We start from the raw sequence: 15,441 nt of genomic DNA, 5'->3' as shown, positions 1-15,441 counted from the left end.
AAGGGGGTGGGGAATGATTTTTAAAATCAGAGAAGCAAAAATAAAGGTACTGAAGCAAAAGGAATTATGTTATGGCTTAAATAGTCAATCCATATAGAGTTAAATAATTATAAGGTGTTGGAGATAGTCAGAGAGAGAGAAACTATGAAAAATGGCAGACAGTGAGGTGTTCTAAAATTGTACTTAATACCAAGAGTAAGACAGGCCATAGGCCTGCATGCAATAGGCCTGAAGGAGAGAGAGATGAAGAGAATGCTTAGTTTGAAGATCACGTCTCGGAAGAGACAGCTATGAATCATAAATAATTTCTAACCAGTATTGCCATTTGAAGTCAAACAGATCAAGCTTAGGATGTAAAACTGTTCTTTAAAGACTACAGTTATAATCTTGAATTTTTTGAAAGTTTTTTGAATTTTGCCAGCTCACAGGAATAAAGGTAGAGCTTCTAGGTGTATATAATCACCCTAGTCCAAATCCTACATGGTACCTAAATGGCTTGTCCTTTAAAAGAGGAGACCTTTGAAGAGCTATTTATTTCTCAAATAGACATGTTCAGGATAACGTTCATAGCTACTACAAAACAGGTTCCTCTGTCTCCATCCTGCGTTGCCGTGTGATTACCATCACATTGTATGTTTTCAGGCAAGGAAGTGCAACCTCTTAACCTTTTCTTAAAAGTGAGGTTATAACACTGTGAATCCCATGGGTCTTTGTAAGACTTTCCTCTCAACATTTGAAAATGTTACGTCCCAGAAAGCTTTCAAAAATGAGCTGGCAATTCTGGATCTGACACATCGTGTGGCATACAGAGAAGGACGCATTTGGAGCCCCACGGGACTGTGGTGAGGGAACTGTAGATTGAACTTTACCACATAGGCTGCAGTGTACCCTACAGATCATGATGGTGAGTGAAGTTCTCTGCAAGCTAGATCTCTGTAAGCTCTCCTACATTGTTTCATCAGTTCATCTGCTGTGTTTGTAACTCTGCGAAGAGATAAGACTGCAACTGGTTGATATGAAGAGAGGTTAATACGCTCAAAAGAGTCATCCAATGCTTTTTGCGTTTATCTTTCTGTAGAGATTGCTATCATAAAAGACTTGAGGGTTGAGATGTTAGGTTGGGAGTGTGAATGATGGTCATTCATGCCTTACGGGTGTAGGCTGTAATAGAGATTCTCTGTGAAAAGTCAGTCATGCAGTTACCCCAGATGCCACAAATGAGGTTACTCAAAACCTAAGCAGTAAAGCAATGAAATTCCCAGCGATAACTTCTTACACCCAACAAAACGGTATTTGCTTTGAATGGGTTTATGAGTTTCCTGGGAGGGATGTGGATATGGGGATGACATCCAGTTTTTCAAGAAAGCAGCTGTTGCCCCAGGCAAACACAGCACTCCTTCTCCAGAGCGCCTGGCCAGCAGCAGGCTCCCCTGCTGGCCCTGCTCCCTAGCAGCCCTTCGCCATTCATACGTGTATACAGCAGGTGAGGGAGAAGGAGTGTAGCCAGAGCAAGAGCGTTGAAAATACTTCAGTAGAGAGAAAAAGAGAAGTCAGAGGCTTGTTTATTTTTGTTACGAATTTCAGTTTTTACTCTGGAAATGACAGCAGTGTTCTCAAATTGCATACCAACAATTTCCAGCCGTATGACTTTTAAACGTTTATTATTTCTAAAAGTAGAATAAGTTCAAAAGAAGATGACTGATGGTAGTTTTTGGAAAACATGTTTTACTGATGTAGTTTCCTCCCTGTTTCTTGATCGTAACATCTCTATGTGAACACCTTTTCAAGCAAAGTGTATGTTCAAAAATATGAACAGAGGTGTAAACAAAGTTCTCCAAGCAGCTCTCAACGTGAAACAATTTATTTGTTGTGCAGTTGCATTACCATGAGCTAGCAATCCGTGTTCCCCGAGTAAGTGAATTATAGAATTACAGCTGTCATATAAAAAAATAATATTCATCACTGCTCTTTTCTGAAAGGCTACTTTGTCCTTTAAATTTATTTTTATAAATTGTATTTTAAGACTTGTGCATGGGTAGTACCTGTGGCACTGCATTCAGATAGGCATATTAACAATTACCATACATTTATATTTGATTTTAGCTAGTACAGGTTGAGTAGAGGTCTCTCATTTCACTAACCTGGTTTGAAGTGTAGGTTCTATATAAGAAGAAATTTAGCTTGGGCTGACTGTCCTCCTTCACAGAGGTGCTAGAGTCAATTATTACTTTAAAATTTTTGTTCTGAAATCTGCTAGAGAATTTCAAAGAAATGTTCAGTATATATTAGCTAATTACTATCTTTTTAATTCCACACATCAAATTGAAACTGTTTATCTGAACTGTGTGTAAAACAAATGCCGTTCTTCAACCTACAAATATTAGGCTGAACATGTCTGAGCTCTTCAGTTGTTTCCTGATTTTGATTTAATTTCCAATATTCTTATTAGAATGTGTTGGCTCATAGAGCCTGGGTCCCATTCGGACGTTGAAATTATAATGGCTTGTGAAATGTAGTTAAAGATGAAACATAACGAATAGCGCTTTTATTATAAGCCCCCAAACTGTTACCATTTAAGCTTTTGTTAAAAATTAGAGAAGCATATTGCTTTTTATCCTATTCCTTTAAAAGAAATCAAGGTTATATTACCTCAGGCCCTCTTTATTTATAATTCTGAAAATACCGATCAATTTTAACTCTTCAGAAGTTGCAAGGTGTCAAAAAGACAGCTAGGGGGATTTGACTGTCAATATACTGCTGCTCTACTGCTTTCTACAATATCGGGCCCTCCATACAATGTTCCTCTCAAAAGTTAAGGTATGGATTTGGTTCTTGTTAGACTCTGGCAAGATGACTTAGGGAACATCTGTGAGGAATGCTTCAGCTGCTGAGAAAACTGAAACTGGCATTTACATGTTCATTAGACAGTAGGGAGTTCTGCCCTGACATGCAAATCTGTAAGAAACCAGCCCTTCTGCTCGCTGAACTATTCATTTTTCTTACATAATTCTCCCTAGAGAAAATCTCTTATCATACCAGGAAAACAAAATCCACTTTAAACTTTAAAGGATGTGGCACTACGATGTGGGAGGATACTGTGGTACCTTTCTTCTCTGGGGCACTGGTGGGGTTTGTTCTTAGCACACAAAATGGACCAGTTCATGAGTTCAGAGAAACCTGGTGTTTCCATATTCCAATAATTGGAGGGTTGATCTTTCCCTCTTTTGCTTTTCTTCTCTGACTTGTAGAGCCATAATGGGGTTTTAATTTCTGCGCTATTCACTAGCAATAAATTCTCCCGGTGAAACTCTTTGCCTTTCTTGTCAGCAGAAACAGAGTGTCTTTCTCTGAACTGTAAGACATGATAGATTTGCTTTACCTATACTTGAAAGCAGTATTGCTAAATCGAGTCGTACAGTTTTTAACAATTATTATTTTTTAAAAATTCTAATAGGAAAAAGTAATTTCTTCATATTCAATAATATTCTTGCTTTTCTCAGTATGACAAAGAGTGGTGAGAGTTATTCAAGCACTCTCATTTCATAGCTGAAATCCTTCGCACTAGAGCAAACCTAGCCAGAGTGACAGGACGCTGGCAGGAGTTGCCCTGGGCATTGCTATTGCACTTGTGCAATGAAAGCTAAAATATGGAGTTCCGTGGCATTGCTCTTTCACTTTATGGTTTTGCAGCTGGAGCAATCTAAGAGCTCTGTTCCAGACAAGTAGTTTGCTACGGCGCTGTAAGAAGGGAAATCTTGGTGAGCTACAAGGGTTCAAGTATTCAAGGGTGGAAGTGTTCAAACTTGTTTTGTTTTTCAAGAAATGGTACTGGATAACAGCAGTAATTGTAGCATAATAACGTAAGAAATCACTACCAGTCTTTATTGACTGTATATTTTTGTATTTTGCAGAACTAGAGAAGAGATGTTAAGTAGGTTCAACTAGTTTTTGCTATCTGTAATTCGAACGTACAGGGTGTGAACTCATTTTAGGGCTTTTGGTGGAGGGCAAGGGAAGAGTCGCTTGGATATTTTTTAAGCTGTACAGTCACAGGACAGAAACTACCTTGCATGACTGATTGTTACCTACATAGTATGACTCTACTTCTCAAACATATTCTAACGATTAAGAGAGAAGAAATGGAGCTGCAATCAACAAGAACACATTACAGACAAGTTAGTCAAGATAGGCAAAGTTTTTGATCATTTTCTCAATTCTATACTATATACAAGAAAGAACAAATACCTATTTGCTGCCTAGCTTCGTGCTAATTTCTAGTCAGTAGCATTAAGACACTCCAAGGGTGTCATGGTACTTTAAGCATTAAATCTTGAAAAATATTTTAAAATTCTCTTATGTAGGGCATGGTACAAGAAAGTATTATTACATAAATTTTATCCTGCAGCTCTTTAGCCTTAATTATGCAGTCTTCTTGAGAGTAGTAAAGAACTCACTTAATAGACTGTATCACTTTTTGAGATAAGTGGCATATTTATAGCTTCTATAATGTACATCAAAATGAGGACAATTATACCCTGTTTAAAAAGGCAGTGTTAAAACACATGCTATTTACAATTAAGGATTTGTTTTAACAATACAAATGGGGGAGTTAATGTTTGTGAAATGTAAAATGATAATGACAAACATTTGAACATTACTGCCAGGCTTAACATTATGCTACTATCTCCTCTGTGAGAGTGGGTTGTCAACATTATAGGATGGTTTAATGGAATTGTAGATAACATGTGTCTCAATGTGTAAGTGGAACATTTTATAATCACAAGGTACTGCAGAGAGTTTTAGAAGTTTGCATATACTGTACTCATTTTCATTTAACACCCTAGTCTATTTTCTTTTTGTTTGTCCTTTTTTATTTGATACAAAAAAGTGAAAATCAAAGGTCACTGGAAGGTCTCTTTAAACTTAGTGGTGTTAAGTTAGTTTCATTTGCTTTTTACATGGGATATTTGGTTGGATTTGAGTATTATTAGCTCCCTCTTGTTACACAGACTTGTATGTCTTACTTCCCCTCAGCCTTCAAATTATATCTATTCAAATACAGTGACAACCTCCCCCAACAAAACAGCATCTTAAGTAGGTTACTAAAAAGGCTATGTAATGACATGAGATTGAGAAGCTAGAAATCGTACTTGCAAACTGAAGGGATTTAACTGTGTAAGAACAGCCTTCAAGGCATATGTTTGTTATTTAGGACATTTATGTGCCCCAGGCAAATCCAAACTTACTTCAGATGAACTATCCCTACACTATACAAATCATGAACATTAAGCTGCCATTAACTTCAAACATCTTTAAAAAAATTCTTTTCTCCACTGATGATGAGTCAGGTAAGACCAAGGGAAAAAGATATGAAAGAAATTATCTTAAAATCATTGTACTGCAAACACCTCTTCTGAACAGAAAAGGGATCTAGAACTGAAATATCGGGGAGGAAATCAACAATCAGTTCCATGCTGATCAGTTTACAGGTTACAGAGATTAACCTGCGGTGCTACAGCTGGAAGGCTGAAGTGCTCAGGAACCCTCCAGTTTATCACAGGATTGCTCAAAGTTTAATTATTTAAACAACACAACAAAATATTTATTTAAAACAATAATTTAAACATACTTATTCACTATGAAGAAAAATGATCTAAAAATCACTTAATATTCAGGGTTATTTTAATGCTAAAATAATTGTGAATACGCATTGTTCTTGAACTTCTAAGCTGTTGTATCTAATCCTCTTGAACCAAGGATTTCTCACCACAGTTCATTGTAAGCAGATCTAACTGCAGTTGCAGAGTGGAATTACAGTGATTTGTCTCTTGTGATATTTCATCAGTTTCTGTGAAAGTCAGTCAGTGGATGGGGTATGATAATTTCATTACCAATCAGCAATTAAAAACAGAGTTGGAACGTTAGTATGCTTTGTGTCTGAGTCATCAGTATTTGTGAAAATATATTCATAGGATCAATACAAAAATTTGTGTAATTAGCTACTTGCAGGAAAGGCTTTAAGATATAGAAAAATTGTTAATTTGCTGATTTTGTAATGAAATTAAAAATATTCAAAATTGTTTTATTTTAAAATAATTTACATTTCCTTAAAGATCTAATTATTATTTTAGTTATTAAATGAACAAACTATTTCTTAAAGCCACTGTTCTATCGATAAAACTGTATTATTACAAGATCAGTCTTGCCTTTAACATCTGTGCTTTTGCAATTACCCTGCATGAGGTTCAGTGGAAATGCTTGTCAGATTCCACGTTATCCCTTATTCTCTTGTTTCTTGTATATTAATCCTTTATATCCTTTCTTGACCTTTCTAAAGCTCAGTTTAAACCATATCAAGCCATGCTTTCAGATATGGCAAACCTTCCGTGAAACAAACTCGGAAAAATAAACTTGACCCTCAAGAGTCTCCGTTTGATTGGGAAGTCATGCTGGGGTAAGCTGAAAAAGAGGTTTCAGGCCTCAACATCCCTTTTCTTCAGGGGCCGTGATTTCACTTTGCTAGGATGACTCAGTTGACATTGAGTCTAGGAAAAACTGACAGTAAAAAAGGGCTGAATTACTGTCACTGGAATTTTAAGAAAGCCTTTAACCCCTCTCGAAAGATACGAACTAACCATCAAAGAGCCTTTCAGCTCTTTATATGATTAGTTAGAAGCAGGTGATCTTGAATGCCTGAACCTGAAGTTATAGAGATACAAACCTGAACAGAAAAGTCAGATTCTTTCAATCTGTAAGAATTTGAAATGTACTGATTCTCCATAGGAATGGTGCATTTTTTTCCTGCCTGTGCAACCACGAAGATCTAGCCCATCACTCTGAAAAGGATAGCAAAGTTAAGGAGTCTTTGGGCTCTGGGTGCTTTTTTGCATCAACACCAAAGCGTTAAGGGGAAGGATTAAGGGGTTCCTAAGCTGTTCCGATTTTGCAGTTCTGGAAAACTGCATGTCGGTAGATCTTGGATGTCTGCATGACCTGGAGGAACCAAAAACTGCTTACTGAATTGATTCATTTATGCAGTCATGTGAATTAATCTATAAATACTCATTTGTCACACAGTTAACGAGCTTGGATGAGAAAATGTGGAGTGAACAATGGGTATGGGAGGAAGGGAATTGTCCTACATCTTTACTCTTTGAAGGCATTATCCTGAAACAAAGACTAATTATTTTCAGTGAACAAACTTTTCAGCAGTTACAACTTCAGCAAATGTTTATTAATTGCTATGGTTTTATGAATGACTGAACAGATATATGTATCTGGATTACTTGGGAAAAGTCTGTTACTCATTATCTTCAAAAAAAAAACCAAGCAGGAGCAGTTACCTTAGATGGGTTTTATTCCCCGGCAGCAAACTGTTGTAAGCTAACACCATAACAAACCCCCTCCTGCTCACAGAACTGTCTGTAACCCTTTGTAATGGTGGCATATGAAAGTTGAATAACTCAACTCCTCCTCTATTTTCTTTCAATTAATATGTTTGATACAGTAATGTTAAACAGTGCTTCATGTGAGTTAAAATAAGGGACAGTTTAAATGGAAGAGAAATTATAAGCAAAAAAACCCAAACCCTCCCTGATGCTCTTTCATGACAGGTGGGAAGAGTATTTATATTGGGAGTAAAATCTTCAGGTGTAGTTATCAAGATATTTTAGGGTTATCTTCAGGACATTATCTTAGAACTGAGGATTTCCTTTGAATTAGCAGACGTAAAAATAGGCCTTTCAGTCCGTTGTGCCTGCCTGCTGCTTTAAATGTTTCACTGTTCTGCAGAGACAGTATTCTTTTAGCAAGTAGGTTTAGAGTAATAATTTATCTTTTCAAAAAACAAGGATATTGAGGTAAATCCCCTTCTATACCATAAATAGAGCACAGTAAAGACACACAGAGCAATTGAGTAGTAGGCTGTGGTTTCTAACTTAAAGCTTATGTCATCATTTGCTCACTGCAAAGTGCATACAATGTACATTTAAATTCTGCCAAAAGAAACATGCAGGTACACAACACTTTTTTTTCTGTTCTCAGAGGGATCTCTCTGATGATACCATATGCTAAAGGGAACCCATACGAGAAGCTAGAGCTGTGTCTGGGGCTGTCAGGGATTTCCAGGCACGGTGGCAATCCTCCTGTGGCTGTTTTATAATGCCGGGCCTATTTCCCAACACAGGACTTCAAATACGTTATACACCTGACAAATCATATTTTAGCTTAATAAAGAAGCATAGGGAGAAGGCTCCTGGGGTTTTTGAACATTGTAAACCTCTGGGGACTGCGTGCCTGTGTTTCATTATCATACGACTTTAAAATAAAGTAAAAGCCTGCAAATAAGTGCTCTTCCACAAAATAATGGCCTCGACCACATTTTCCTGATAAAACAGAAACCAGACCCAAATTTAGTTGTGGCTTAATATAGATACATATCAAGATAAATATTTAATTACTACTCTGACACTGTTTATCAGTTATAAACAATACATTCTCTCTACTGCACAGCTCCCATTAGCTCTGTAAAACCCATCAGGAAGAAAATCAAAAGGAATTCACAGATACTGCCTCACCAGACTTGTGAATCCTGTGCAGCTTGTTGATTTGCTATTTATTGATTAGTTTTATAATGCCTTTGTATCTAATCAAGGATTCAGAATGGGATCTGTGAATAAGCAATAGGCAATGTCTGGTTTAGAAAAGGAACTACCCAGTCACAGAAGTGAACTGAGAATACCAGCAGCTCCATCTGTCCCGAATAATTACACATACACAAACTCGTTTGTATAGTACAGTATTTTGTGCGTTCAGAAACGCTGAAATAGTGAGTAGCATAGTGAAGTAGTGAGCTGTTTGTCTAGTAAGTTTATGAAATTCATAGAAACTTATCAATGGAAAGAACGTCAAGGTATGTTATTCCTTTCCTTGGTCTGAGGTATGATTTTGCAAAACCTCTGATTGCAGGGTTTCTACAATCTCCCTAAGTAGTAGGTGCCGGTGCTGATGATTGCTGTGGTTTGAGAAGAGTGTGCTTGTGTTGCTCCTCTGATCACTGATCATATTGTCTTCCAGACTAGCTCCATAGTTCCAAATATTTCTATAGGTCAGGTTTTCTAAACGCTTTACGTGTTACACTCTTCTGTGCTCCCCCGTCTTAAAATGTTGCACTTAAAAGTGAACTCTTTTAATCGAGCAGAGTGCGGCAACCCTTTGACATCATTTTTTCACAGGGTAGGACAGTGAATATTTCTCCCAGGTTTACACACAACACTCTGAATAATGCATCCAAAAAAAGGTGTTTTTTTTGCAACAGCATCATGTTATCTTTGTGTATTGTGGACTACTACAGTCCCAAAGATTTTTTAAAAACTGCTGATCTTTTTATATTTGTGCACTTGATTATTTCCAATCTTTATTTAATATAACTAATTAAAAACTCTTAAATTTTCCTGTTTTTCTGTTTCCAAAGTGTAACATAACCCTTATCGGTGTCATCCACTTGTGCATTATATTTTGCAGATCTTACACTGTATCACTTGTATTGCAGAAACAATCCAAAAAAAATAAAGCTTATCTTTCTCACTAGTCACCTCTGAGTTGAGAAAGTTCTCTCAAAAAACTTCCTGAAGTCCCTCCTAAGCAGTAAACAACTTTTGTTCTATAGAAGCTCTATAATATTTTCATTTTGACATCCAAAAAGTGAAGAACAGCAGCATTTGCTGATATGATTCACAAATCATGTCAGCAAATGGACTTGAGGGTCTATTTTCTCACCTGATTTTTTCTTGTTTTTAATCCACAGTGAATATAAATGATCAGGAATTAGATATAGAATGGTTTTTAAAGCGACTTGACATTCATTTGAATTAGGTGTACTGTGCAATACTGAATGAGACTTTGGAGGATGGAAAGTCCTGTGCTAGAGCAGTATTTTTTGGTGTTCCTCTCTTTATTGTTGCTACTTATTGTACAATACAATTCTGTTTCTTTTTGTGCTGAGTGGCCCCTTTCTGCCACATTTTCCAGCTAGTTTTTTATTTGTCCCATGTATAGACCATATGTCTAATAAATCACACACTTTTAAATAACTGAAGACATTGTTAAGTACAATTTTAAACATGCAACCTCAGCATTAGGTTTGAAGCAGGATTTTGTAAATCTGATGTTTTCTTTGTACGGGCTGCTCATGGCAGCGTCCATTCGAATTTCAGAAATCAGTGAATTTTTATTCTCTGTGCTTTTCCACTATTTTGTCCCTTTTTTATTGGAAAATCTTACTACAGTTCAGTGGATGAGGCCTTACACTGTGAGCAAAAAAGGTCACACAAGAGAAATGCTAGTTTCTTAATAAATGACTGAGCTATGCACTGTTTGAGCGGTGTTTATGGACATACTTCAATAACACGATAAATCTTAAACCCATCTCAGAAAGTGTGTGAGGTCAACTGTAGTAGTTTATATAACTCAGATGATATTATGTCTTAACATACACTTTATTGCAAATAATCTGAATGAAACCACTGCTGTGTACACAACATAGCTTGTAGTGAAAAAGCAAAAATTACGTACACTACTCTATTATTAAATGTACAGACGATTAAGTAATTTTAATGAAATGTTCATCGGGCAGAAGGTTGAAAGTTAACTTTTCTTAGCAGTCGCCCCTATAAATGGGCAGTGGATTCCATTAGCTAAGTCATTTTTTAATGCTTGGTCTGTGACTTTCGAGGAAAATTAGAGTCACATGTGAATGTTCAGTTTGGAGAGCAACAAGCTGACAATTCAGGATGACTCACTTCAGATAAGAGAAACAGACAGCATGGTTTGTAATATTCCAGTTGCTTTTTTCTGCTGTTAGCAGGATTTGCTAACTGATCAGGGACGGAATTTCAACATCTGGCCCTTTCAGTTAATCTTATATTTCCGCAGCACATGCAAAAGAAGAGCAGCAGATAAATGTAGTCACTTCAGCAAGTCTGTCAGGTCGTATGAAGCTTACATTCAAGCAATCCTTGTCTTTCTCTGCTCATAACTCAGCCTAGATCTCAAATGTGATCTCAGCTATGGCATGACAGAAAGAGAGGTAACGGGATTTTTAATGACCAGGTCTCAGCCATCCTTTCTGATTCTCTTCTCTGCTCCAGTCAGCAAGCAAGCATAGCCCTCAAGGACTAGAATGTGTTAGTCACTGGAAGGCATGAAGCTGGAAACAAGTTCATTTTGAAATCGGCTAAAGGAAGATATAGAAAGTGTCCTGCACTTTCAAATGCCTTTACACCCTCAGGTTCCTTCTGTTCTGTAACTGTTCAATCCCACGTTCTCTAATTCCCCCGATTTATTCAGGTTTCTCTGATTTCCGTTGTCATCTAAATTTAGTTTTGGGGAAGAGTTCTCGAAAGTGTAGTATAGCCCTCTGTCCAATATCTCATTAATCTGTCCATTGTCTCCTCCACTGAATGTCAGCTCATCCCCATTGAATTGGCAGTGGTACTGTCGTTAGTTTGTGCCTAAATTCCATTATACACAGCACTGCAATTAACTGCGCAAGTTTTGAGAATTTATTTTGGCTATAAGGATATTCAAACATTTATCTTGCGTACTCAGGCTGCACGTACATTCCTAGTATATCTATAAGCTTGCAATATTTTTTTTGTCTTTTCTATTGAAAACATATGCATGTAAGAGAGTAATTATAGGTAGAGTATGTGTTTGGCAGAGGAGTGTTGGGCTTCGTAGTTTCCAGCATGCTAATGAGGCTCTTAGGTGAGCAATGAACACTCTTTAGGCTCTCCAGCTTTAGCAAAATATTTGCAGGAGATAGACCAGATTCATGACAATCCCTATTTTTCTTGATTTTTTTTTTTTTTTCAGCTTCATATTATTTAGGTACTGCACCTAGATCAAAGTCAGATCTAATTTCCTTGCATATCTGTGATCATAAAAAGATGAGTAGCAAGGAAAATAAAACATAAGACAACTGCAGCAAAAGGAATATATGCACAAGATATTTTTCGAAGTTTTTATACTAGGCAGGTCTTTGAAAGCAGCTCAGCAGGCTGAGTAACTTTCACAAGCATTTCTTCTTAGGAGTCAAATGATGACTACAGTGGGTCTATAAAGTGCATGCTAGCTGCTAATTACCTCTTTTTTAACACAAATTGAAGGGGATGGTGTGTGTCATCATATTAAAAACTACTGATGTGACGTTATGGTGGTACTCCAGGTGAGTGCTACAAGCTTGATCGGCAGTCCTCTGAAAAGAGAAAAGGTTCTCTTTGCGTGGGAACATATCTTTTTGCTTTGTGTTCACTGTTTGTTTCCCAGTATGCACTTTCTTCACACTAGCAGAACATTAAAGAGTGCTTTTGATTCATCGGTGCAAGACATGTTGAATCAGTGGATCTGAATCTTGTAGCGTATTAAGATTTTAATTCTTTCTATCTTGGGCCAAAAAAAAAAAGTTTATCAGAGAATGGCTCGAGCAGAAAAGGAAAGACAAAATAACAAACAAAAGAAACAGGAATAAAGGTTATAATAAAGTTAGTTTTCAACCCAGGCAGGACGAGACCTTAGTCCACGCTTGGGTGCACAGCTGCTTTTGTGCTTTGCCTGTTAGGGCAGCCTGAGGTGAGATGTGTTGCCATTTATATTTTTGCTTTGAGAGAAATTCTACTGTGTGGTGTGTAATGGTGGTTGTTAGCAGCTGTGGCTCACACATGCGCTGTTCTCTTGTCCTCTTTAGCACCTTTATTTTTATTTTCCTGGGAAAATGAGAAAGGTCAAATACTTTCTTGAATAGCTGACTAAATCTCTTCCTCAGCTGAAGTGGCAGAGGTGCCATAAGGCAAATGTGGCTACAGCTGGGAGGCTTTATTCCATTTTTGCCCTGCTCGTGAGACTAAACATGTCATTGCTACATAATGTCCAGTGATTCAGGAGTTGGACCTTGAATTAATTCACCACCTCTTTGCACTCCAGTGCAAAGCACAGCAGGCACTTCTCAACTCTAGCATGTCTTACTCTCCCTTTGAATACAGCAGCAGTGCTGACCTTTTAGAAATAAAATGGATGGGCATATTTCTGAAGTCAGAATTAACACAGATGTCTGAATTCAAATCATTGTATTTGCCAGGACAATAAAATAAGGTAAAAATCAAAAGGAACCTGAAAAGAGAAACTGTTTTCATTCTGTTCGTTTTGAAAGTAGGAAGACAAAGACAAGGGATATCATGCACATACCAGAATATTAATATACAATTCCTCTTTACATCCTTTCTCATATTCACTGATTTTCTTTCCACTGAGAAATAAAACAATATGTATGTCTAGAAGAATGTATTCTTCTGCTTAGTAGGGTTAAAATTGCTATTTTTATTAAATGCTGAGTACTTCCTCATTTATCATTTTAAATTCCGTTACTTGTTTCCAAGGAGATAGAAATATGCAGGAAAATCATCTGAGACTGATTTTAAGTCTGCTCTCTTTAATGAGAGTTGAATGTGCCCTGTTTTAAGGAACTTGGAGCTGCTATAGTAAAGAGATTGGGTCTTTGAATTTCATTTCTGTGCACGTCTATTTTCTGCTTCTGGAAGTTGGAAGGGGATTATAAAATATTCAAATCGGTATCAGATTATCATTTAGTGGCTCAGCTGTGCTGTTTTCTACACTGAAGCAGGATAGGATGTTCCACGTGCCCATCCACCCCTTGTAGTAGTGGCTTGCTCCTGCCACTCTAGATATTTCTGGAAGGGCAAGAATGGACAGTAGACAACAACTTATTTTTCTTCCTGTGAATTCTTCCTCAGAAATACTAAAGCCTGGGTGGTTCCATAGGTATTTAAAAACCTGTGATGGTCAGTGAATTGCCCATACTAAACACAGAGAGATCTTCCTTCTTTCCTTTCTGTTAATAAAATCCTAAACTAATCTGGAGGCAAACAGATCAGTTGTCTTACCTGAAGTAGTCTTCACCACTTCTGTTGTATTTCTTAGTCCTGTAAAGGAGAACTGGTAAAGCCTCCAGGACCTGGTGTCTCCCACCTCCACTGAGCTGCGCTTCCATTGGTAAATGATCTCCTCTCTTGGGTAGCCATCTTATTGCCATGGAAAATACAGAATGCTTTGTGTCACAGACATTGCTAGGATGTTAGTGTGCTTTGGGGAGTAAAAATACTATTTTCTATTTCTGGAAAAAACTGGAGAAGTGTGCTGCAATAAACGATAGATGTGGTTTTTCGCAAGTTACTTAGTAGTGCCTTTTTCTTAATGTCACATTTTATTTTACTGGTTATAAATTCAAGTAGCACTTGGGGTAAATTTTTAAAAAATGAGTTGTCCACATTTGTGGGCCCAGTAGGATGAAGTTTCGCCTATCCTTCAGTTATGACCAAAAAGTCTGCAGCTGGACCAGGATTTCACACCTTGACCTGACTATAAAATGTCGAACTTTTGACTGCAACTATTGCAACAGTAAAACACCCATGTGCAGAAAGAAAGTGTCAGGCTAGGAGACCTTGATGCTGAAAGTAAAAGTTTCTGCTGTCATGCTAATATATAAGCAAAAATGAATCCCATAGGTCCCAGAAATTCTATAATTTTTAAAAAATATATCTCTTCAATTATATTTGTGAACACATGATAAATGTACTTGAAAATAAGGTACAAATAAATTGAAAGCCATTGGACTATGTCCAGTTAAGAACATAACCCTCACTGACTCTAAGTATGCAAATACAAATGTATAATAAGAGGTTCAGTGTGGGTCAAACCCAGGATAATTCTAAGCATTACTTACAGCTTGAGAATTCCAGAGGGCAGGAATGGGCATCCATTGGGAAGTTGTGTAGCTGTAGCTGACACTCAGCATCAATTGTCAGCCTGAGGAGAAAGAGAACAGGATATAGAGAATGCACTTGAAGTTTGCTACCTCACAGCAAGCAAAATCAGATTCTTACTAACACGGAATCTGACTATGAAATATGCAAATATATATAGATAAACGACAAGTAAACTATTGGCATGTATGTATTAATTTGGATATTCCAGTCATAGGAAGACATCATGGTTACTGATAAGAAGTGTTTCTTTTTTAGGTATATAGGTCCTACTTTCTGGACTGTATAGTAGAGTAAGGTATTAAAGTTCTGTTCCTGTGCATCTGAAATGACAGCATTACTCATGACTGGCAAAGCCCTGAGTAGCTATACAAGTCATCTCATGAGTAGTGAGTGACAAATCTCTGTGTCACAACATGCCATAATGCACTGTGGAAATGTAATTTCAGTGGCAAAAATTTCAGAAATGATGGATGGGAGTCCAAATTTAGACATCTGCATCCAAGACAGCCATGCAGACCACCTTCCTAGCGACTGGAAATGCTCTCTGAGGATATACTTAACTCCAAAATAAGGCATTTAAATTAATTCAGAAGAAGAGTGT

General features: G+C 37.2%; 1 protein-coding gene across 1 annotated transcript in view; it reads right to left on the bottom strand.

Annotated features, from left to right (window-relative positions):
* GABRG2 (gamma-aminobutyric acid (GABA) A receptor, gamma 2) overlaps positions 1-15,441 on the bottom strand; it is a gene marked incomplete at its 5' end in the record, with an annotated part of 39,273 nt that overhangs the window by 20,527 nt on the left and 3,305 nt on the right. Inside the window, 2 exons of the mRNA XM_010145917.1 lie at positions 13,959-14,096; positions 14,798-14,880. Coding sequence (XP_010144219.1) covers positions 13,959-14,096; positions 14,798-14,880 — 221 coding nt within the window. The remainder of the gene's footprint in view (positions 1-13,958; positions 14,097-14,797; positions 14,881-15,441) is intronic.

The sequence above is a fragment of the Buceros rhinoceros genome, unplaced genomic scaffold (genome assembly GCF_000710305.1).
Source record: "Buceros rhinoceros silvestris isolate BGI_N320 unplaced genomic scaffold, ASM71030v1 scaffold30611, whole genome shotgun sequence".
Lineage (NCBI taxonomy): Eukaryota > Metazoa > Chordata > Aves > Bucerotiformes > Bucerotidae > Buceros > Buceros rhinoceros.
Note: the sequence above shows the minus strand (reverse complement) of the source record. Positions and strands in the feature narration are given on the sequence as shown.